The sequence below is a fragment of the Galeopterus variegatus genome, unplaced genomic scaffold (genome assembly GCF_000696425.1).
Source record: "Galeopterus variegatus unplaced genomic scaffold, G_variegatus-3.0.2 Scaffold58, whole genome shotgun sequence".
NCBI lineage: Eukaryota > Metazoa > Chordata > Mammalia > Dermoptera > Cynocephalidae > Galeopterus > Galeopterus variegatus.
In genome coordinates this window covers 265,433-287,843 of record NW_007726169.1, presented here as the reverse complement: position 1 = coordinate 287,843, position 22,411 = coordinate 265,433, and the positions used below count along the sequence as shown (strand labels likewise).

General features: G+C 52.1%; 2 protein-coding genes across 4 annotated transcripts; one reads left to right on the top strand and one right to left on the bottom strand.

The window, feature by feature from the left end:
- Positions 1-5,320: 5,320 nt before the first annotated feature.
- Positions 5,321-13,102, top strand: DOK4 (docking protein 4). 3 transcript variants are annotated; one of them, XM_008574785.1, is made up of 8 exons: positions 5,321-5,669; positions 9,249-9,356; positions 9,487-9,601; positions 9,870-9,989; positions 10,073-10,262; positions 11,026-11,164; positions 11,362-11,485; positions 11,603-13,102. In XM_008574785.1, exons 1-8 carry the CDS (start codon positions 5,604-5,606, stop codon positions 11,719-11,721), a joined length of 981 nt encoding a protein of 326 aa, XP_008573007.1. In that variant the 5' UTR covers positions 5,321-5,603; the 3' UTR covers positions 11,722-13,102. The 3 variants fall into 3 exon arrangements, with proteins under 3 accessions (XP_008573007.1, XP_008573001.1, XP_008572996.1); XM_008574779.1 differs by lacking the exon at positions 5,321-5,669 and having other exon boundaries at positions 8,796-9,356; positions 11,026-11,158; XM_008574774.1 differs by lacking the exon at positions 5,321-5,669 and having other exon boundaries at positions 8,796-9,356.
- On the bottom strand, positions 13,054-21,896 carry POLR2C (polymerase (RNA) II (DNA directed) polypeptide C, 33kDa). The gene is made up of 9 exons (XM_008574795.1): positions 21,760-21,896; positions 21,537-21,586; positions 19,103-19,171; positions 18,897-18,949; positions 15,828-15,956; positions 15,358-15,409; positions 14,980-15,148; positions 14,751-14,825; positions 13,054-14,111 (listed from the first exon to the last, which is right to left on the bottom strand). The coding sequence occupies exons 1-9, from the start codon at positions 21,843-21,845 to the stop codon at positions 13,967-13,969; spliced, it is 828 nt and encodes a 275-aa protein (XP_008573017.1). The 5' UTR covers positions 21,846-21,896; the 3' UTR covers positions 13,054-13,966.
- Positions 21,897-22,411: the final 515 nt, after the last annotated feature.

Genomic DNA, 22,411 nt, shown 5'->3' with positions numbered 1-22,411 from the left:
CCGCGCCGTGACGCGGGCATGAGCCTGCCCCGCGGCCCCGCCGAGCAAGCGCCCCCAGCCCGGGCCGCGGCGCCCAGGTAAGTGGCGAGGAGGGGCGCGATGCGGAGAGGGGGACCTAGGCCAGGCCGAGCCCGCGAGACCCTCCGCGACTCCCACCCCTGGGGACCCTCAGTCACCTTCCTACTCTGTGGGGGGCTTCAGAGACCCACCCCCAAAAGCCAGGGCAAGGGCTCTGAAACTGTCCCTGAGGACGCCCCCCCCCCCACCTCCCCAGCTCTCCTCTCCTAGGAGCCCAGGTGGGGACCTGACTTCACCAGCACCCACACATACTCCATCTGGAAAATCCTGGTCCCTGTGCTCCCTGGGCTTGCCATCTGCAAGGGACACAGTCCAGCCCATGGCAGCCCCCGTCCCCGTCCTTGCTGTCCTGCTCCCCCATGGCCTCCTGCCCTCTCAACTCCTCCAAATTCCAAGAATATTTTCTTACTCTAACTGGCCCCCACTGCCCACCCCCACTTGCAAATGGGGTCCTAAGCTTAAACTTATGGCCAGTTGCCTCCTGTCCTTGAACCTTTCTCTCCCAGCCCCAATGTCCTGTCCACCTTCTCCCCCAGGGCCCCCCAAGGCCCTGGTTCCAGTTAAATGCTTTCACCACAAAGGGGCATGAGCTGAGGTTAGGCACCTGGGTGCTATGGGCAAAGCAGAGTGGAGAGGGCACTGCTGTTGCCAGGGCATTTGGATGGAGGGCTTGGGGTGTGGGAATCTGATCATCAACGCAGAGAGGGGGCTGGCGTCAGCTCTGCTCCGCCACAGCACAGGGGCTGGGCTTGCTTACTGTAGATTCTTTCCTGGCCCCTTTCAGAGGGATGTGGCTCCAGCGCAGGCCATTCCTGTCCCCTGCCTGGGATGGATCCCAGGAGCTGTGTCCCCTCTCATGCAGATACTTGTCTCTCTGTGCCTAGGTGCTGGTTACTTCTAGCCCTTCCCTCCCTGGCAGGACAGCAGGGCTGGGCATGACCTCACCCAACAATCCCGGCCAAGGTGGGGCCGCTGGGCCAGCCTGGACACAATGTCAGCAGCACGCTGTCCCCTGAGGCAGCTTTGAACCAAACTGTGGGGCTTGGGCCCTGCTGGTCGTTCAGGAACAACAATTGGCCAAGACCAGCAGCCCTGGGGCCCAGGAGGTGGAAGCCCGCCGCTGCTCACACATCTCTGGAAGCTGAGCCAGTCCACCAGATGGGTATTGGTAGTGATGGGAGAAAAGATGAGGAGGACAAATCCTGGAGAGAATTATGCATTCAGTCCCCAGATATTGAGTACCTACTCTGCTGTTGGGTAGGTGTTGGGTAGGAGCTGTTAGCTAGACAGACAAGGCCTATCAGGGAGCTGACATTCTAGCTGCCTGTGGCCAAGTAACAAATGAAGATGAAAGAACAAGAAGATCCCATAGTGATGTTTGTGATGAAGACAGTGACACGATGTTATGAGAGAGTTCCTAGTGTGGTTCCTTTGGCCAGGAGGTGACCTTTGAGTTGAGATTGTATGAAGTGGTGGGATGACCCTTCAGACCATGTGAGGGAACAGTTGCAGGCAGGGATCAGCGAGTGCACCAGTCCTGCATGGGAAGGAGTTGGCATGTTGTGGGTGGTCAGGCGGCTGGGAGAAGACAGAGTGGCAGCGGTATGGGGGCAAGTACCACTTTCCTGGCTTAAGGGGCGGGGTGACTGTGGCTGTTTTGTTGTCCCCTCCTCCTACCGTTCCTCTCTGCCCCATTGGGTATTTGGTCTGTCTTTACCACTCATCTTGGATGAGACCTGCAGTGTTTTGGGTGGCAGGCCCCTTATGGGGTTTTGCTAGGGGCACTCTCTGCTGGCCCCTGATAACGATCGGCTGAGGGAGAGAGGGCCAGACCAGCAGGCGATGGGAATGTGCTGGAGAGAATCTCACAGATAGGATCTTTGCCATGGGGTGGAGACAGCCAGACAACAGTGAGATAGTGTCCAGGTAAGGCTGTCCCTGAAGCCCTGATAAGATCTGATCTGTCAGGGCTGGGAAGGCCCAGCCAGGCTGGCAGCCGCTGCTGCTCAGTCATTGGTTGCCAGCCTCAGCGAGTAGTGTTGGTTCTAAAGCCAGAGCCTCCAGGCACAATCCAGGTACAGGGAGAGAATGTTCAGAGTGGCTGCCCCATGGGGCAGGTGGGCAGGGAGGACCCAGCCCCACCCCTCTGCTGGGCACCAGCGAGTCTCCCTACCCCTTCACAGGACACCTGCCCTGCTGGGGGAGAGGAGCCATTCAGACCTCAGCTCTCTCTGTGAAGGAGCCTGTGGTGGCCTGGCCCAGGGCAGGTACTGTCTCTAGTTGAGCAGCCTTGTTGATGCCAGGCTGGGAGGAAGGATGGGGGCTCTTGCTCCCCCACCTCCAGTGGAACCTTGAAGGGGCAGCTGGACACCCTGCCTTGCATTTCTGGGTGTTCAGAGCTCCCAGGCCTCATGCCCAGTGCTGGGGAAGGGCCCAAGACCTCAGGGCCTCTTGAATTAGTGGGCATTCTTCCATGCTGCAGGCCTGTGAGAGGCTGGTGGTGGCTCAGCAGTGATGGTGACAGTGACCCCAGAGGTGGGCAGGGAAGGGACTGCCTCAGCTGCCCTCTGCTTCTTGATGCCCCCTTGGGCCTTCATGAGCCCAGCTTGGGGGCCATCCCTCTTGCTTAACACAGTGTAGTCCCTCTGGGGGATGGGTTGGTTCTGGGTGCCCTTCACTTTGACCACACTGGCTGTCAAATTTGCAGGTCCACCTTTTGGCCCTTCACCCTCCCTCCTGATCTTCACAACCCCCCTTTGCCGTACCTACCATTTTGGGTCCCAGGTTGAGTCTTGCTCTTGAAAACCTCATTAGGGACTGAGTGTAGCCAGGAGTCCCTGTGACTTGGGGCCAGAGTAAGCCCAAGAATTTGCCACCCAGACTGCCCCATAAAGGTCACTCTACCCACTGGTTTATTTCTGTGGGGCTCTTCTAGGGCCTGGGGTATGGGGCCGAGTGAGGGCCTATGGACAGAAACAGCAGGAGCACTCCTGAGAGCTTGGTGGCAACAGTCACTTGGAAGTGCCATTGTGAAGAAGGCCTGTGGAGCTGGGAAGGAGCAGGCCTGCACTGAGCAGGTGGAAGGCTGGCTTCTGGTGCTTTCACAGTCCTCACTGGATAGCAGTTCTTAGAAAACAAACAAAAAACAGCCCATGGAGTTTTCAAGGCAGAAACTCTAGGTTCTAAGTGGGTAGGCAGGTTGCTTCATGGATTCATTTTCTCATTCAAAGTAGGTGGATTTACCCTCATGTTTTTACCAACAGAGAAAATGAGTCACAGAGAAGTTAAGTCACTTGCCCAATACTGCATGACCAACTTAATTCATGCTCCTGATTGTGCCACGTCTGGGCTGTCTTGGATGAATCCAGGAGCCCAGTGGCTTCTTGTAGGTGTGTTCTGAAAGGGCCTTCCATGCTGTGGACCCACAGCCAGTTGCCAACCTGACAGTCATCTTAGAGGGGAACTTCAAGGAGCTGGTTCTTGCTCTGGGGACAAGGCCGCCCCAAAGACAGGTGGTGGAGACAGAGCTGGGAAAATTGACCCATCTCTACTGCTAGAGCCCAGGTGTGGCAGGGCTGTTTGGAATTAGTGCTAGTGAGGGGACCCAGACTATACAGGAGGAAAGCAGAGCACTTGAGTGTGGGAAGGTCTTGGAAACCAGGGAGCTGGGTAGGAAGGGAGTGAATGGACAGGAGGGGAGCTGAGGGGGCCATCAGGGTGCAAGTGGTATAGGGGAGTATTACCCTCTCTGCCCCCCTTGTTTGCATGTGCTCACTGGGGTTGTCCCATCTGTTCCTTATTAGGGACTCAACAGACAAGCTTCCAGGAGATTAATTAATGCCAAGCTGCTGGCAGATCCAGCAGCATGCCTACCCCAGTGTCCCGTCCTGGCAGCACAGATGCCCAGCTAACCCCAGAAATGCTGCTCCATTCCCACCAGTGATCCTGGAGACACAGGGGCCATGTTGCTGGCACAGCCCTGCCCCTGAGGCTGGATGGCAGAGAAGGCTTAGCTGGTGGCAGGCAGCCAGAAATAGCTGCAGGACATCCCACCCCCAGGCCGGCTTCCATCACCTACTGCAAACTTCTCATTCATCCCTGGCTGTGCCCTGGGCTTGCTGTGTGAACTTAGCCATGTAGCTTACCCTCTCTGGGCAACTTTATTTTCCCATCTATAAAATGAGGGTGTTAGACTGGTGTCATTGCTGAGATGCCCCCTAAGTCTGAGTCTTTGTTACCTGATGATCTGCCTGATTTGGAGTGGCCCTGCTGGTACCTTCATTTCCTGCTCCACATTTATCAACCTTGGTGCCCCATGCTCTATGTCCCAGGCCCTGGCAAGTTCTTTCTGTAATTAACTCCTGCCAATGCTCAGGACATGGTGGCACTGCTTGGCTTAGCCTGACCCAGTGGCCTGTTGGGGCCAGGGTCCTGGGCCCCACCCTCACAGACTGGCCCAGTCTTCCCAGCTTCAGGGCCAGGGCGAGGCATCTGCCTCCACAGTGGTCACCTCCAGCAAGCCAGGCACATTCCTCAGTCTTATCTGGGGGCCCGCCCCACTGGACTCTGCCCTCCCACCCAGGAAGCAACACCCAGAGGAACTGCTGAAGAGTTCCAGGGGCTGAAGAGTTCTAAGAGAAGGGCCTGAGCAGGTTTGAGGGGATGGTTCTGAGTCTCCTGCCTGGGGCTGGAGAGAACCAGGTACAGGACAGGGCCTGGCAGAGGGACTTGGAGGTCTGCTGAGCTGACACGGCAAATTGTCTTTAACCTTGGGAAGTGTGGGTTTTACTCAGACAGCAGACTCTGGGCCAGCTCTGGGACTCCCCTCCCCCATCTCTGGTAGGCTCTCCCCTGGGGGCTCCTGTGCCTGGGAGGGAGATCTGCCCTTGTCAAGTTGCCCTAAGTCTGCCTCAAAGTTATAACAGGAGATAGGGCCACAGGCCCAAACAGCTGAGGGACAGCAAGCAGCTCCTGGGCCCCAGACCAGGGCTCCCAGCCATCTCCCGTCCTTGGTCCCCACCTCCATGGTGGAGCCGGAGCAGGAGCAGGAGCCGGAGCCTGTCCTCCCAGGAAGGGGTTAACTGCCAGCCACAGCCATGAGGGAGGGGACTGGGCTGGACCATTTTCCTGCTGCTGCCTCCACCTCGGTTTTCCTGAATGGTTCTGTCGTCCTGGGGTGGGGAGGGAAGGGAAGGAAGAAGGGCGGAGGGGAGAGGGAGGGAGGGAGGAGTGTGGGAAGAGGAAGGAAAAAAGAGAGGAGCGATACAGAGAGGGGAAGAGAAAGATGTTATTGCCTCTAATCTCCCTGTCATTTTTATTTCCAGCAGGCGCTGGGCGAAGGAGCTGCTAGAACAATGCTGAGGCTGCCTAGGTGAGGAGCAGCCCAGCGCGGCAGCGGGCAGCCCCGACGACAACGGACGGAGCGTGTTGAACAGGTGATCACAGGAGCCGGAAACCGAGGCCACCTGGGCATCCCTCCCCTTGCCTCTGCCAGGACCCGGCGCCCCAAAGACAGTGGGGAAACCATGGCGACCAATTTCAGTGACATTGTCAAGCAAGGCTACGTGAAGATGAAAAGCAGGAAGCTTGGGGTGAGTGAGCCTTGGCGGGGCCCTGCCAGGGATGGGTGCCTGAGGACTCGGTCTGGAGGCATGGTGGGATGGGGGTGCGCCGGCTGCCAGCATGAATCGTGTGTCTGTGGTCTCGGGGCTTCTCGCCAGTGGCTGCCTGGCATGTGCCTGGGCCCGGCTCTGCCTGCTGCATCCCCCACCCCACCAGGGCTAGCTGGCATCCTAGCCACTGGGCCAGCAGTGGTGGTGGCCGATGGGCAGGCGGGTCCCTTGCTATTGTTGAAGTTGTCGCCACAGCAGCAGCAGCAGCAGGAGTGACTGGAAATGCTGGGCTATGTCTGAGCAGAAGCCCAGCTTCTCACCTTCCCTCCCTCCCCTCCTTCTCATCACCTCGTCTTGTCTCCCCTCACCTCTCCTGGCCTCTTTTCTCTTAAATACATCATCTCCCCCTGCTTCCGACTGCTTTCTGCATGTGGGTATTCATCACATTTTGGGTTGTTGTTCTTAATGTTAAAGAAGTGTTTGCAAAGGAAAGTGGTTTGTTGGGGGGGGGGTGTCCAGAAGCTATTTATGGGGTTTATCAGTAAGAAGTTCGGGCAAATGGCCCATTGCCCTGGGACAGACTGCTTCCCTCCAAGTTGTTGTCAGGTGGCTCTGTGCTTGCTTGATGCTTGGCCCCAAGCTGAGGGCTTTGAGGGGCTACAGAGACGTGGACTTACAGGGCATGTACCCCCCCCCGTATGCCCCCAATGGTAAAGACACCCCAGAAGGCATGAGCAGGGGCCCCAGGGACCAACTTAATGATCCTGGTGAGGTTGAGAGAGCTGCCTCCATTCTCTTGCCAATCCTCCCCCCACCTCCAGTGAGAGGTCTGGCAGCTGCCCCCTTCCCAGTATGAAAGAAAGCCCTAGTGACTGGGTGACTGAGATCACCCAAGTCTTGTGTTTTCCCCAGAACCCTGTCTCTCCTTGTTCCCCACCCCATTGCCTTGATGGGGTATGCTCAAGGCTTCCTGGCTCAGCCTGAGTGGGGTGGGGGAAGCTGAGGACGGGAGGAGCCAGGATCTGATACCTGGCTTCCCTGCCTGGGTACCAGACAGAGCAGAGCTGGCCTTGGAGAGGGGTGGTTCTTGCCCGTCCCCCCTCCTGTGGCCCCAAGGTTCATGTGGTGCATTCTGTCTGGGCAGGGGCCAGTAGCTTCACTGCCAGGTGGGTGATCAATCAAGCAGGGCTGAGCTGATGGGCAATGTTTGGAGTCTTATCTGGATTTGGATGTGTAGCCCAACCTGGGCCCCAGCCTGGTGGAGAATGGGCCTTGGCAGCCATCAGCCACTTTACTCTTCTCCTGAGATGGGGTTTCAGCCCACTGACTCAGAGTAGGAGCACAGAACAAAGAGAGAGCCTGAAGCCGGGCTAGGGAGGTCAAGGCAGCAAGGGCCCAGCTTCTAACATCGCTCCTTATTCCTATTGCTCCAGACCTAGAAGTCTCCAGGGGTCAGCTAGGCTGAGGCCCTGTCCAGGGCAGAGCTTGCTGGGAAGGCACTGGCCACATAGGCAGCCTCTTGGGTTCAGTCTCAGACCTGTTCCAGAAGGAGACCTGAGCACCCAAGTAGCCAACAAGTGGGCACAGCCAGGGGAAGGGGTTGGGAAGTGGGGTGTGGCCAGGCCCCGTCTATGGTCCACCCCCATGCAGGGAATTCAGCTTCCTTCTGCAGACCTGAATCTCACTTCCTCTGATGTGAGGGGCTGCAGTCACCCCCAGGCAAAGAGCTCAGGAGCCGAACCTCCTACCTGCCAGGGCCTCCCGTGGCAGAGCTGTCAGAGTGTTTCTGAAGCACTGATCAAAGACCTGTGAGAAGTGGGAAGGAGGGCTCTTGAGCACCGAAGCTCCCTGGGGCTGCGTGAGTGTGTAGCCTGTAACCAGGCAACCAGCGTGCTCAGGCCCCCAGGACTTCTGCCCCTGCTGCTGCAGGCTGCATGGAACCCAACCTGACAGGGTGTATCTGGGTCGGCAGCATTCATTCATCCATCCATCCATTCATTCAATGTCCCTTAAATGGTCATTCACTTGTCTGGAAGAGCTCTGTTAATGAGGCTACCAGGATATGAGTGAGGATTCTGAGATTAAAATACAGTTTCTGCCTTAAAGGAACCCTGCAGCTGAGAGCTAAGGGCGGCTGTGGTTTAGATAGATAAGCCAGGGGCTAAGCCAGGGTCAGGGGGTCCCAGACAGGAGCCAGAAACGGCCTGGCTCTGAGTGGCTTAGAGGGCATGGGGATTTGGGATTGGGACTCCTAGGCCCACTGCATCCTGTGAACCTGCCTGCCAAGGACCTGGCATACCCATGGCAGAGTAGGGCTGAGGAGGGGGCAGGGCCTTGGGGTTGTGGCCCAGAGGTCTCCCTTGCCTGCTCTGCTCTGCTCTGGACCACCCCTCAGCCTTCCTACTGTTTGCCAGTAAGAGGAAATCCAGAAGTGCTTGGGGAACAGGCTCTGCCAGGTTTTTGGAGTGCTTGCTGAATGGAGTAAGTAAACCCCAGTCACAGACTTTGGGCTGCAAGAGAGCCTGAGGCAGGAGAGAGGGGCTGTGGAAGGAAGAGTCCACAGCTCAGGCAGGTGGCTGGGGCCACCCCTCAAGGTGCCTGATAGGCTAGTTTGTCCCTTTAACCCTAGAGAATGGTCACTTCCTCACCCCTTGGCTCCTTGCCCCTCAAGAGGAGTCCACGAAGCTATAGAGAATTTAGGCGGTTTAAGTCACAGGGCATTGACAGTGGTTGGGACAAGGAGAGAACACACCATGCTGTGGGGGTAACCCTGGGTCCTTAGCTCTGCCCCTTTACCTCTGAGAGCCTCTGGTTTCCCAGCTGGAATAGAGAGGTAACTCTGCTCCTTATACTCCACGGTTGGTAAGAGGATGAAAAGAGAGGGTGAGGGAAAGCTCCTGGAGACAAGGGGGGCGGGGTGTTGCCAGCATCAAGAGCCCTCATGTGGCTCTGAGAACGAGGCTGGCAGCGAGCAAGGGTCTAATCCCTGTGCCTAGGAGATTCCCTTTGCTGTGACTGGTGCTACTGGAGTCCTGGCCAGAACAGCACGTACAGTGGACTACAAGGATCGGCTCTGGATCTAGACAGCCTGTTTTAAATACCAGCTCTGCCATTTATTAGCTGTTACTTAACTTTTTGGTGCCTCAGTTTCCCATCTATAAAATGGGGATGAAAATAGAACCAACTTCAAGAGTGACCCTGAAACTGAAGAGTGCGAATAACAAAGTGCATGAATAGAAAGCACAGTACATGTTAGCTACTTATATTAAACTCAGAGCTGTGCTCACAGTAAACGGTAACTCAGGAGAGCACCCTCTGTGGAACAGCTTTTTGGAACCAGCCAAGAAATGACTGCCTTTTCAATACTCGGAGGGGGCCTTCCCCATAGGGAGTTGTCACTGCTGGAGACTATCATCCCCAGGTTTGCTCCAGGACTGGGGCTCAATGGAAGGTTGTGTGGCACTGCCCTCTGTGGCAGGCAGGGATAACTGCAGGGCCATGTTGGATACGGTGGGAGTGGTCCAGGGAGGCCTGATCCCCTGTCATCTTGCCCCACAGATCTACCGGAGGTGCTGGCTGGTGTTCCGGAAATCCTCCAGCAAGGGGCCCCAGCGGCTGGAGAAGTATCCGGATGAGAAGTCAGTGTGCCTCCGAGGCTGTCCCAAGGTGAGGGGGCCAAAGATGATTTGCTGAATCCTGAGGTCCAAGAGCATACCCCCTCCTGGGGTGGCAGAGCTGTGGGGAATGCAGAGGGACATGCTCCAGCCTGGCTAAGTCCCTGTGGATGCTGTCCTAGGTGACCGAAATCAGCAATGTCAAGTGTGTCACGAGGCTCCCCAAGGAGACCAAGCGGCAGGCAGTTGCCATTATATTCACCGACGACTCAGCGCGTACCTTCACGTGCGACTCAGGTGAGGTGCCAGCATGCAGGCCTCCATCTGGCTTCCCCTGGACTGGTCGTGGTCAGTCGTCCAGCCAGAAAGAGGGAGAGCAGGGCTAACCCTGGCTGGAGATGATGATGTGTGTGGGGTTGGGGGGTGCCTGTGAGGGAGCAGGCCCCCAGGATTGAGGTGGGGCAGGCAGGCAGAATCTGCATGGTGGGATAACTGAGGCTGATGCAGATGGGTTGGCTGCGGGGTTACCTGAGTTGGCAGCATGATGAGGTATGATTTTCTCCAGAGCTGGAGGCAGAGGAGTGGTACAAGACGCTCTCTGTGGAGTGTCTGGGGTCACGGCTCAACGACATCAGTCTGGGAGAGCCCGACCTCCTGGCCCCAGGGGTGCAGTGTGAGCAGACAGGTGAGGCCTGGCCGTGGGGGTGGGGAGAGGGAAGAGGCCCCCATCTCAGGCAGCTCTGGCTCATTTGTCCTCTCCTGCTCCAGACCGCTTCAATGTCTTCCTGCTGCCCTGCCCCAACCTGGACGTGTATGGCGAGTGCAAGCTGCAGATCACCCATGAGAACATCTACCTCTGGGACATCCACAACCCCCGCGTGAAGCTTGTCTCATGGCCCCTCTGCTCATTGCGCCGCTATGGCCGGGATGCCACACGCTTTACCTTCGAGGCTGGCAGGTAGGACCCTCTCAGCTCCCCACCCCTATCCTGCCATGGTCATGATGGTGGCTTCCATTCACTGTATCAGGCACTGTGCTAGGAGCTTTATTTATTGGCATAGCAATCCAAAGGGGAATGTAATATTCCCATTTTACAGATGAAGAACTCAAGGCTCAGAGAAGTAAATTGCCCACGGCAGGAAGATCAAGTGAAGCTGTTTACCAAGTCAAACTGCTTGGGCTCAAATCAAATGCTGGCATTGGTACATACCAGCCATGTAATTGAAGACTGAAGCCTCGGTCTCCTCATCTGTCAAATAGGGGACAGTAAAAGTACCTAACCTCATAGAATTATGGTGAGGACTGGATATCCCTTAGCTTGAACTCTGGAGTCAGCTTGCCTAGACTTAAACTCTGTTTAATCCTCTTATAACATTGGTTGAGTTACTATTCTTCTGTATGCCTCAGTTTCCTCATGTGTAAAATGGTTTGAGAAAATGCATAATAATGAGGAAACTATTAACGGTGCATAGACGAGGTGGTGGTGGTTGTGAAAACAGAATGGGTTAATTCTTGTAAAGCATTTAGACAACCATCTGGCACACAGAAAACACTCAGCACATTTGTACTGTGTGGTCAGACTTCCAGACCACAGCCCTGCCTGTTCCCCAGAGGGCGTGGGGTGTAGCCACAGCTTGTGATGCAGGAGAGCCTGACCAAACACATGCACAGGAGTGGTGGGATCCCCACCACCTTGCCCTCCGTGCCACCTATGTCTCCAGGATGTGCGACGCTGGGGAAGGGCTCTACACGTTCCAGACACAGGAGGGGGAACAGATTTACCAACGGGTCCACAGTGCCACCCTGGCCATTGCCGAGCAGCACAAGCGGGTCCTGCTGGAGATGGAGAAGAATGTGAGGGTGAGGCAGTGGACATCAGTCCAGGGTACAGGGGAGGTGGGTGGGCAGACAGGCCCAGGAGCCTGGGGTCTGCCAGCTAAGTCTCTAGTTACTGTATACACAGTACACGCAGGCAGGGTCTTGGGCTGGCTGCTCAGGGATAATGTAAGCCACTGCCCCCAGAGCTAATGGGAGGGACCCTCTTCTCTGCCCCCCAGCTGCTGAACAAGGGCACGGAACATTACTCATATCCCTGCACACCCACTACCATGCTGCCCCGCAGTGCCTACTGGCACCACATCACGGGTTCCCAGAACATTGCTGAAGCCTCCAGCTATGCCGGTGAGTTGCTGCTGTGCCCCAGCCCCACCTGCCAGAAGGCTCTGTGGAGGATAAGGCCTACTGGGCAGGGGTCTTTCCACTTGGATCTGTGTTATGAGCCTGCTTCTGTACCCACAGGTGAGGGGTATGGGGCAGCCCAGGCCAGCTCAGAAACGGACCTCCTCAACAGGTTCATCCTGCTAAAGCCAAAGTCCACCCAGGGGGACAGCAGCGAGGCCAAAACTCCATCCCAGTGACAACAGGGTTGGCACACACCGATGACTGCTGGGGGCCACCAGTTGCAGGGCTGACTGCTGTGTACCGTGGACAGCCTCAAGGGGCCATTGGCCAAGAGCCTGGAGAAAGGGAGCAAGCTGTCCCTTCCTTGCCCCCAAGGGTGAGGCTGGACCAAGGCAAAGGGCTGGCCACATCACCTGAGCATGTGTGAGGGGCTAGAGCTACCGTGGAACTATATACTGTTAATGATTTTAATATATATGGCTTATGACATATTCTACATTAATGAGATTTCCCCCTCTATCCCTCCCTGCCAACACATACACATTTTTTAATCCCGTGACTGAGCCATGGTCAAGGCTGTTGTTGAGTATGAGGGCAGTTGTTTCCCTGTCCGTCATGGTACAGCCCTCCTGCTGCCAGGGCCAGAGAAAACGGACAATCAGAACTCAAGGCTGGTACTCTGACCACTGGCTTTTCCCAAGCAGTCCAGGGGCCAAGACAGCAGGTGGCTCCTCAGTTCCTCTGGGCCTAAAGTGGCACCGGAAGGATCCAGACTTCCACTGTGCCATCTGGCAGCCTTGAACTTGGGAGTTTTAGGCAGAGGTGACATCTGGTTGATGCCTCAGGTGAAAATCTGGTTTTAAAATGTAATTTCTGCACAGGCTTCTTCCTGCTTAGTAGGCTGAGAAGACGCCCTCAGGGTGGGGGTGCTGATTACCTTGGCCAAGTGGAGGATAGCTGGAGCTTGTTCCTGCCCAGGGCCAGGCCAGGAGGGAAGGCCGCAGCAGGACTGCTGTGGGGAGCACCCCTGCTGCCCCCTCACTGACCAGGGGTGGGCAATGCCCCACCAGAGGGAGCCCCTCTGCCCTGTGTTTGGCCACCCTACGGCCAGCCAAAAGCACTCAGAAACCAAGACCTTCCCATTTCCTCCTCCCCACATGGTGCTGAGGCTCCCTGCTGAAATGCAATTAAAGCAATTGATTTTCTAGTGCTGGTATTTATGACTACCATGCAGAAGGGCTATCTTTCTATTCTATTCACATCAAACCTTTAGTTGTTCGGGGTTTTTTTGTTTTTAATACTTTAGGGTTCTGATTTGTGGGAATAGACCTTGTAAATAACCACTATTCAAGTTGTGGCAGGATAAAGCAAAAGGCCCCCTCCCAAAGAAGCCCTAGAGCCAGGGAGGTGGCGTAGCCAGCTTAGCTCTGAACGTGACCCAGGAATGATCACCCAGAGGAATAAGCTAGCCTAAAGAGGGGAACTGGGCTCCAAAGGCCTTGGGGTGGGGGTGGGGGATGGGGAGGCAGAGCTGGCTGGCTCAGCTAGTGGCACGATGACGCATGAAGGAGATTTTGTTGTGCTCTTTATTGCCAAAAATAAAAACTTTTAAAAAGACAACTACTGTTAATCAATAAATACATCTCTTCCTTTCTGTACTGATCTCTGGTTTTCTCCAGGCTGCCTAATTAACTGCACTGGGTATGTTCCTACGTAGAGACAGTGCTAAGGGGTCAGGCCCAGAGCCCTCATTAAGGAGAAAGGAAATATGTGAGAGGGGGCCCTTGCTCTTCCCCAACTCCACCACTGCTGCCACCATCACCATCACCACTAAACTAAGTGATCAGGCTACTGGCAGTGAAAGAGTTCATTACTGATGGATAGAGAATGAAACACTGTGCTTATTTATGAGGGGAGGGGCCAGCCAGGGTCTTCTATTCCCAAAGGGTTACTTCTCAAATTAGGGACACCTGGGAATTCGAAGTGCCAGTAGGCTGGCCCTGGAGAAAGGACTGGAAGGGTTTATAGGAACCCTAAATGAAGGTTCTAGCACTCAATCCTAACACCAGAAACCTAAGGTACAACTATGAAGAGTCTTCCTTTTGGACAGAAAGGATTTAAAGAGCTGGAATGACCAGGAGAGGAGAAGTTCAGCTCAGTGGTTTTCAACAGGGAAGCAGTATGGCCCCCTACGAGCACATTAGGAAACAGGATGGAAGGCATGTTTTGGGTTCTGGGAGCACTACTGGCAATCAGCAGGCAGGGCCAGGGATGCTAAATGTCTAGTTAAAAACCGTCCTGTCTAAACACCAATGGCATACCTGAGATCTAACTATGACCCCCTTCTAGTTGGTACTGAAGACCTACCAAGTAACTTTAGCAACAGCAGTCCAGATCTCAGAAACCAGAAGAGTCTCAAGAGAGACCTGAAATCCAGCTGCTGGTTCGAATCCCCTTTTTGTTGAAACAAGCAAGCTGAAGCTAGTTTATAGTTAGTACGTCACTCTGAATCTCATGGCTTAATTGAGTCTGTAAATCACTCAGCTTCTTCTTCAGTCCAGAGAGGGCTGAGAGGACAATGGTTTCAGGGCGCAAAGATCCACAAGACTCCACGTTGTAGTAAAACCTGAGAGGCAAGAGTCCAGTGAGAACCCTCACGAGGCAGGCAGGCCAGCCTGAGCTTTGGCCATGGACAACCCTTCTTCCCTATAGGTCTTAACTCCATTCCCACGAGGAACTTGACCTTGGCCCAGGGCTGACCTCCCTTTATCTAAAACCTCTTACACAGAGTGATTCCAACCCAGTTTGTAGAACCTCAAGGAGGCTAGATACCTCAAAAAGGTACTGTGAAAATCCTAAAACAATTCTGTATGTATATATGTATTCCACACTGAGGATAAAGTAGAAAATCAAGTGAGCAGTGACTATGTGCTATATATAGCCCCTTCATTTTTGTCACTGGCGAATGAATTGGTCAGTTTCTGCCCCTAGCTTGGACCTGAAGAGCCTATTCTTTGGGGGCTGGAAATCAGAACAGGAGTAACTTGGATAATGAAGAGAGCCCCTCTTTCTCACAGTGACCAAAAAGGCGATAATGACCAGCCCTGGGATATGTACATATCACGGGTTTAGTTTAGCAGTTAACGGCCCCTCCTCGGCTTATGAGAACTGGGACATGAGGGAGAGGAACTGCCTAATTCAGAGCCTGCCCCCAAACCATACATTCTTACACACTTTACCTTGCCATGTTGGACTGGGGTCTTACCTCTCTGGCTTGCCGTTGGGGTCATAGGGAGCCTGGGACTCATCCTCATCCAACTCTGAGTACTCACTCTTTGGCCTGAGGTCAAACACAGGTCAGCACAAGGTTCCCACTATGGCTTTCAGGCACTTAGGTTCATAGAGAGCCTTCTTCATCTCAGCCATTAGCCATTTCCACCCTCACCCCCACCCCGAAGACTAAATGCCTGCCTTCACTCCCCACAGAACCATACCATTCCTCAGGCTTGGGGTACACTGTGTGCCTCAGGGCATTGTCTGGATCATATTCAAAAGCCACCCCTGCAGTAGGGTTCCACTTGGCATGTTCCTTGCCAAAGCCCTTTTTGGCATAGGCCCGAAGTCTCAGCTCCTGGCCCTTTCTCAGTTTGACGATGAGGATGTCTGCAGGGAGAGGTGTGAGTCAGTTAAGGGCCAGGAGAGGCATGGTTCTCCAAATTCTGACCTGGAGTGCCACTGGAAGACCACATACAACTGGAAAAATGGGTCTAAAGCCAATGAACAAGGAGACCAGGAAGTTTGGTCTTTGCTCCCCTCTAGCCCCCACAGCAACAGGTCAGGAGGACGTCTGCACACTCATTCCAGCCCCTTACCGTCCTGCTCCACATAATCATTGGGATCATTATCTCGGTTCCGGGATGTCACCTGTAGGGAGCCCAAACAGAAGCATTATTAGCTGCTCACCTCCCAGGTTACCTCCTCTGGCAACCACCTCCCAGCATCTCTAGATTGCAATCTGTCAACCAGGGAAAGGCTGCATGAAAAGAAGGTGGCAGAGTTGCATCCTAGGACTCCAACCACCACTTCAGGGTATGATGATGAATTTTTCAGTCAAAAAAATTCCATGGCCTTTAAAAAGATCCTTGAGTGACAGAGGGCATGCAGCACCAATGATGCTTCTACCCAAGGAGAATCCAGAATTAGCACTTCTAGGCATCAGTTTAAGGCAGAGGGTAACAGGGAAGGTCAAGATCTTATAAGCATCCACCCCAATCTGGCCCACTTAGAGCCAGAGAGAGAAGATCAAAGGCCCCGGGTAGGGAGGATGCTCTCAGACACTGACTGGAATGACCCGGGGGCTGTTAGAGATGAGGTCTCGAGACGTGACATGACGCGTCTGGTCTTCATTGCACCGCACGTCCAGGGTGAACTCCACCGAGCACTCAGGGCAGAACTCTTCACATGTGCAGTCCTGAGGCAGTAGGAGAAGCAGAAATGAGTCTGTGGAGAGTTGGTGAATCCTGACTTGGCTCCCTGCTTCCAATACCCAATTCCTTAAGTTTCTTCATCTATAGGAAAGGGTTAATCACAGTCTTCAGGCACTTGTGGCTGTGACAGTCTGGCATACCATTCTCATGTGAACATCTGCTCAAGTTTAGAGACAACCTATATGCATGTTTTCCACCCTCACCAGCTGCCAGGCTACCACCAGGAGACCAAACATCTCACTCTGGCCCTCAGAGTTCCTCAGAGAACCAAGGCTATTAGGGAACGAAGGATGCTTTCATACTGTATAGTTCAGCTTCCCATGAGCCAAGTGCACCAGCTTGGGAATGCAACCACCATTAAAATTAAAACAATCCACGGAACAATAGAAAAAAAAAAACTTTAGAGTTCCAGACAACTTACCTTTTCTAAAAACAACCTTTCTATTATGGAAAATTTCCTACATACACAGAAATAGAGAAGAGTATAGTAAACTGCCACCATGTAACCAGGACCCAACTTCCATAATTTTCAACATTTTGCCATCCTTTAAACAACCGACTCTTGAATTAGCCTATTCCCATGTTAGGGACTATCTGCTGCAGTTTAACTTCAGCCAAGAAGAGAGTTACTACAATGTAATCAAGCAAACTGTTCTCTCCCTCACACCAGTGAGGAAAACCCAACATACGTCTGATGTTTGTGAGATGATGAGAGAGAAGAAACAACTAGAGGTCACACCTGCATGGTCTGCAGTCATACACAGGTAAGGCAAGAAGGCGACCCAGACCCTCAAGATTGAATCACTCTTAGAAATATGACATGTTAAGAATCAAAATGTAATGAGAGATAATATGAGAAGGTACACAACCTCAAAAAAAAAAAAAAGTGTGCTGAAAGGAGAGGAACCTGTTCAAGATCAAAAGAGACTAAAGAGCTATAACAACCAAATGAATCTTGACTGGATCACAGACCCACAAACAAACAATAAAAGACATTCTGGGCGACAACTAAGAAAATCTGAATATGGACTGAATATAGACTTTACAAATTAATGCTAATGATACCTGCAACTTACTTTCAAATAGTTCAGCAAAAATAACACGTGAAAAATAAAGCAAATGTTAAAATATTAACAGTTGGTAACTATTTGTGAAAATTAAACGAGTGTTTATTATTCCATTTTTTTTCAACTTTTCTGTAGATTTTCAGAAAAAGCAAAAAAAAAAAAAAAAAAAAGATCCACACCATCTTCATTCACTAAATATAATACTAGAAAAAAAATTAAATGGAAGGAACTGTTAGGTCATAGGACATGCATGTCTTTATACAACATATTGCCAAACTGCTCTTGGTTGTACAACTGTCCCCACCAATATCTGTGATGTTTTATTTCTTAAAAACAAAAACCTGGAGATGTGAAACAAATATGGCAAAATGTTAAAAGATAAGTTGTGAGGTGGGCATTTGTTGTATCAGCTTCACATTTTTCTGTATGCTTGAATATTTATTTTAAAAAATACATACAAGGGGTCTTCAAAAAGTTCATGGAAAGACTTGCACTATTTTTTTTTTTTTTTTGTCTTTTTTCGTGTCCGGCAAAGGATCGCAACCCTCAGTGTCGCGCCTGGACCAGACCGGGACCGGCAACGGGATCGCAACCCTTGGTGCTGCATCCGCACCTCGCCCAGCCAGTGAGTGGGAACCGGTCTGTATGTGGGATCCGAACCCTTGGCGGGAGTGCCGCCGCGCTCTCAAGCGGTGCACTGTAGCAGTGCGCCACCGGGCCGGCCCAAGACTTGCACTATTTTTTAATTCCATTTTTCCATGAACTTTTTGAAGGACTCATGTATAAATTTACAAGCTACAAGAACACTTCAAAAAGCTCATAGAAAGATTCATATTATCCTTTAATTCTATTTTTCCATGAAATTTTTGAAGTACCTTGTATATATTTACAAGATACATATATATCAAATGAGCCACTACAGGGGCTGGCTGGTTAGCTCAGCTGGTTAGAGCACAATCTTATAACCTCAAGGTCACAGGTGTGGATCCCCGTACTGCCCAAGCTGCCAAGAAAAACAAAGCCAGGGAAGACCATAGCTGAAAGGGCTGTCCCCTAGAACCACTGGAACATGGCCTTGCTGACACCTTGATTCTGTACTTCTGGTTTCTAGAACTATGAGAATAAATTCTAGTAAAAAAAAAAAAAAAAAAAAAAATTAGCCACCACAAAAATGACATACCTTTGGAAATATTAGAAAATTGATTGATTTAGGATAGGATCACCCAAAGCCATCAAGAGGCAAACAGTCTCAGGCTGTTATTGAATGCAGCCCCAGTGAAAGGATAAAGGTGATCTAATCCTATCCCACTCTCTCCTTAGTCTGAAGGCCTGTTAACATGTCATCGGAGAAAGGAAACGTTACCCAAGAGGAAGGAGGTAAGACAACAAGAGTAGCACCACCTATGGGGGAGAGGCATGAATGTGGCAGACACTAGTACTTAAGTCCCTTGGGTGTCACTCTTGTGGGACAGTTCCCACTCCCTCTGTTCCTTGCCCTCACCCACCCCAACCTTCCACTGACTCCCGTTAGCCTCCTACGCCCCTGCTACTGGGAAGAGATGCTCTGGAAGGAACAGCCCCCACAGTTCAGTATAAATGGGCATTCTGGTGTATGGTGGATACCCCACTCTTATGTGGCTGGCCAATGAGACTCCCGAATGCTCTGTGAGCCTAATCAATCTGAAGCCCCAACAGGACCAACGACCAAGGCTTGCCTCAGGCTCTAGACAACATCTCCACCATTGTCTTTCTAAAACTACAATACAGTCCACGCTTGAAACAAGAAGTCAGGAAAAATCCCTCTGAGAACTGAAGCCTCTCCCCAACTCCCACATTCCATCCAATCCCACAGCATACCCGGGAGTACTGTAGCTTGTCCACAATGTCGTCACTAATGAGGGGAATTAATCCTGTAAAACATAGAAAAGCACTTTTAAAAAGGCCAAATAGCGAAGCCAAAACAAGAACTTAGAAGTCTCCTTGGGAGTGGAGATGGGGGGAGGCCTCCTCCTCTGGCACCAGACACTATACCCTCCCTCTAACCTTCTAAAACCAGCACTCACCAAGCCTGTGAGCGATGAACTCATCATGAAGGACTGAGGAATTGGCATCAATTTGAACCCAGTCAATGGCTGAAAAAATGAAGGAGACATGCAATTTAGCCACCAAATTCACCTAAAGACTTAGAGCAGTAGTTCTCAAGATTTAGGAATCACCTGGTGCTTATTAAATTGCAGATGCCTGGGCCAGGCTGCCAGAGACTCCAATTCCACAGTGCTAGAGTGGGTCCCAGGAATCTGCATTTTAACAAGAACCAGACTCCACATCCCTGCCCAGGTGAATTTAATGCAAAGGGTTACTGTATCACACAGAAAAACACTGACTTAGAGAATAGCACGAGAGTGGAAACATATTTCTCTGAGCTGAATATTTCCATGAGAAGCACTTAAATCTGCTACCTCTGCCAACAACAAATCGAAAAACACAAACTATTTGGGCACTTAAAAGTTAGGGGAAAACTTCACACAAGTAACACAGACTTATGGTCCATACCTCATTTTATGATATAATGACTGGGTCACCAATTTAGTACTTGATTATCACTCAATCAATGACTGTTTACTGAATTCCTTTAGCAGGCAAGGCTTTCAAGCCCACTCACTAGGACTGCACTCTCACACACGCTGGACTTAAATACACATTTATTCATTCATAAACAAACATTTGCATGTAAACAATTAAATCCAAAAATCAAATAGCATTGTTGCCCAACTGCCAAATGAGGGGCATGGACACTATGAAAGTCAGAAGAGGACCAGACACAGCCAGGTCCCAACCTGCTTTGTCCTATTGCTGTCTATTGCTTTCACCAATCCATGCCAAGTAAGGGCCATGACCCAACTTTTTCTACCTCTTCACTACCCCAGCCTCTCCCTTTGGCATGCTTACCCTCCCCTGTGCATGTTAAAATCCTCTGAGCCTCCTAAAAAACAAGCCTCATCTACCCTCCATGCTATAAATGTGATCACTTCCTCCCTTTGAACTCCCCTCTGGCAAAACTCTGTTCAGACTTCCCTTAAGACGCTTGTCATATTTCACCTTGCATCAGACCTGTGGATGTCTTGTCTCTATCTCAAGCTTTGAAAATCCTTGACTCAAGGTCTTGAAATGACTTTGCATTTCTAGCATGGTGCTGAATATTACTTGCATAACTGAATTTGTGGAAAAAGTGGCATCTGGACTCAGAATGTCAGGGCTACATCATGAAATAAAACTCCCTCATTTTACGCATGACGAAACTGAAGCCAAGGCATGAAGTAATTAGGCAGAGGGAGGTCCAGCGCTCCACGCTGAGGTGAAGAAGTAATTGAGGGTGATGGACGAGCTACAATGTTCTTTTGTTTACCAATCATTTGTCCTGCTTATTTCCTTAAAAGTCTGAACACCTGGGCCGGCCCGGTGGCGCACTGCTACAGTGCACCGCTTGGGAGCGCTGCGGCGCTCCCGCCAAGGGTTCGGATCCCACATACAGACCGGTTCTGCTCACTGGCTGGGCGAGGGGTGGGCGCAGCACCGAGGGTTGCGATCCCGTTGCCGGTCCCGGTCCGGTACAGGCGCGACACTGAGGGTTGCGGTCCGTTGCCGGACACGAAAAAAGACAAAAAGGAAAAAAAAAAAAAAAGTCTGAACACCTGATGCAGCAGCTATGGCTTACACTCGTATTTCTTTTACCTAAACCAGACTCTCTGATCTGACACTCAGAAAATACTTGCAGTATTTCATACAAGTATAGTCAATGCATAAAATACCTGCAGCTGAGTGGCTGGAACGAGACCAGAAACAGATCTTCCCTCTTCTAAGTGCCAACTGCGCTTCTTGCTATGTTTCTCCTGACCTACTGATCAAAGTCTACCTCCCATTAGCGTTGTCTGTGGATTCATCTCTCCCCTGCAACCTGACTGTGAGCTTCATTAGGGCAAAAACCCTTCTACACAGATTTGCATTCGCGGTGCCTAACACCATGCCTGGCACTTGTATGCTCCATAAATGCAGCTGAAGGAACAGATTCATTAGAGACATCTACCAGTATTGAACACTCACTAAACGCAAGGCACTTAATAAAGATCACCTCACTTAACCCGAGATATCAGCCCGATAATTACCACTACTGTCCGAATGTTACAGATGAGGAAACTGCAGCTCCCAGTTTAATAACTTGCCCAAGTTTCAGAGACAGTAAGTGAAAACAGTACTCGAACCCAAGTCAGCACACTCCTGAACCCATGCTCCTCAGCACTGCATATACAGTATAAGGGGGCACCTAATAGCTGGGTCAAGGGCACAGGGTCTGACCAAGTCCCCAGCACGGCAGTTTTCTCAGCACCCCCACCCCACGCCCACCCCAAGCCCGAACCAAGGAAAGGAGCCCGGGCGGCGGGGGCGTAAAGGGGGGCGGGAACTGGTGGCCCTGGCAACAAAGAGGCGGGGGTCGCTTACCTATGATAGGCACCTCAGCGATGAAGACCCTCCGAATAGAATTGGCCACCCTGAAGGATCAAAACCCAAGTGGCGTGAGGGCGCCGCAGCCTCCACAGGCCGGCCCCACGCTCCCAAAGCCAAAGCCCTGGCACAGGGGCCGCTCTGGAAGGACACCACCCCCACCCCCGGCCCGGGCCTCCGGCGCTCCAGAGCCGCCAGCCTCCTCCCTCAGTAGCCTTACGCCAGGTCCGTATTCTCGATGATGAACTTGACGTTCTCGTCGGTGAGCTCCGTGATCCGCACCGTGGGCTGGTTGGCGTACGGCATCTCGCCCACCTGCCCGCGGCCTCCGCGTCCGCCCAGCCGCACCTGCGCCGCCGCTGTCACCGGAAGTTAGCCGCGCGGCCCCGCCGCTTCCGCCCAGACTCTCTCGCAGCGCCACCTGCGGCCCGGAGGCCGGAACTGCAACTCTCTTGGAGAGTAATTTGGCAAAACATGCGTACGCCCTTGACTCAATAACAATTCTAAGAATTCAGACTGCAGAAAACTTGCAGTTGTAAATAAGGATATATGTAATACATGTACAGGGACGTCCACGGCAGTACTGTTTGTAATTTTGTAATGGCAAAAGATAAAACTAATTCTCCACTGATAGAGAACTGGTTAAATATACACACAGGAATACTATGAAGGCTTTAAATGTTCATACGTCTATGAATAAACAAAAGTATACTTTAACAGTGCGTGTATACTCTACCAAAATATATTTGTACGATAAGTATATACCCTTTCCGTTCCACCCTCAAGTCTGGATCATGCACTTCTGAAAACTATAGGGAAAGGTACAGTGCTCTTTACTGTAATGCATCATCTACAGTTCTGTTGCAGTGGGT

Bases quoted from the DNA above. Each gene is read 5' to 3' on its own strand.
- DOK4 (XM_008574774.1), top strand. From the start codon at position 9,135: ATGGAAGGTTGTGTGGCACTGCCCTCTGTGGCAGGCAGGGATAACTGC. The intron at 9,357-9,486 runs GTGAGGGGGCCA...ATGCTGTCCTAG, and splicing joins GCCTCCGAGGCTGTCCCAAG to GTGACCGAAATCAGCAATGT. The intron at 9,602-9,869 runs GTGAGGTGCCAG...GATTTTCTCCAG, and splicing joins TACCTTCACGTGCGACTCAG to AGCTGGAGGCAGAGGAGTGG.
- POLR2C (XM_008574795.1), bottom strand. From the start codon at position 21,845: ATGCCGTACGCCAACCAGCCCACGGTGCGGATCACGGAGCTCACCGAC. The intron at 21,587-21,759 runs GTAAGGCTACTG...TTGATCCTTCAG, and splicing joins ATCGAGAATACGGACCTGGC to GGTGGCCAATTCTATTCGGA. The intron at 15,957-18,896 runs GTATGCTGTGGG...CTACTGCCTCAG, and splicing joins ACAAGCTACAGTACTCCCGG to GACTGCACATGTGAAGAGTT.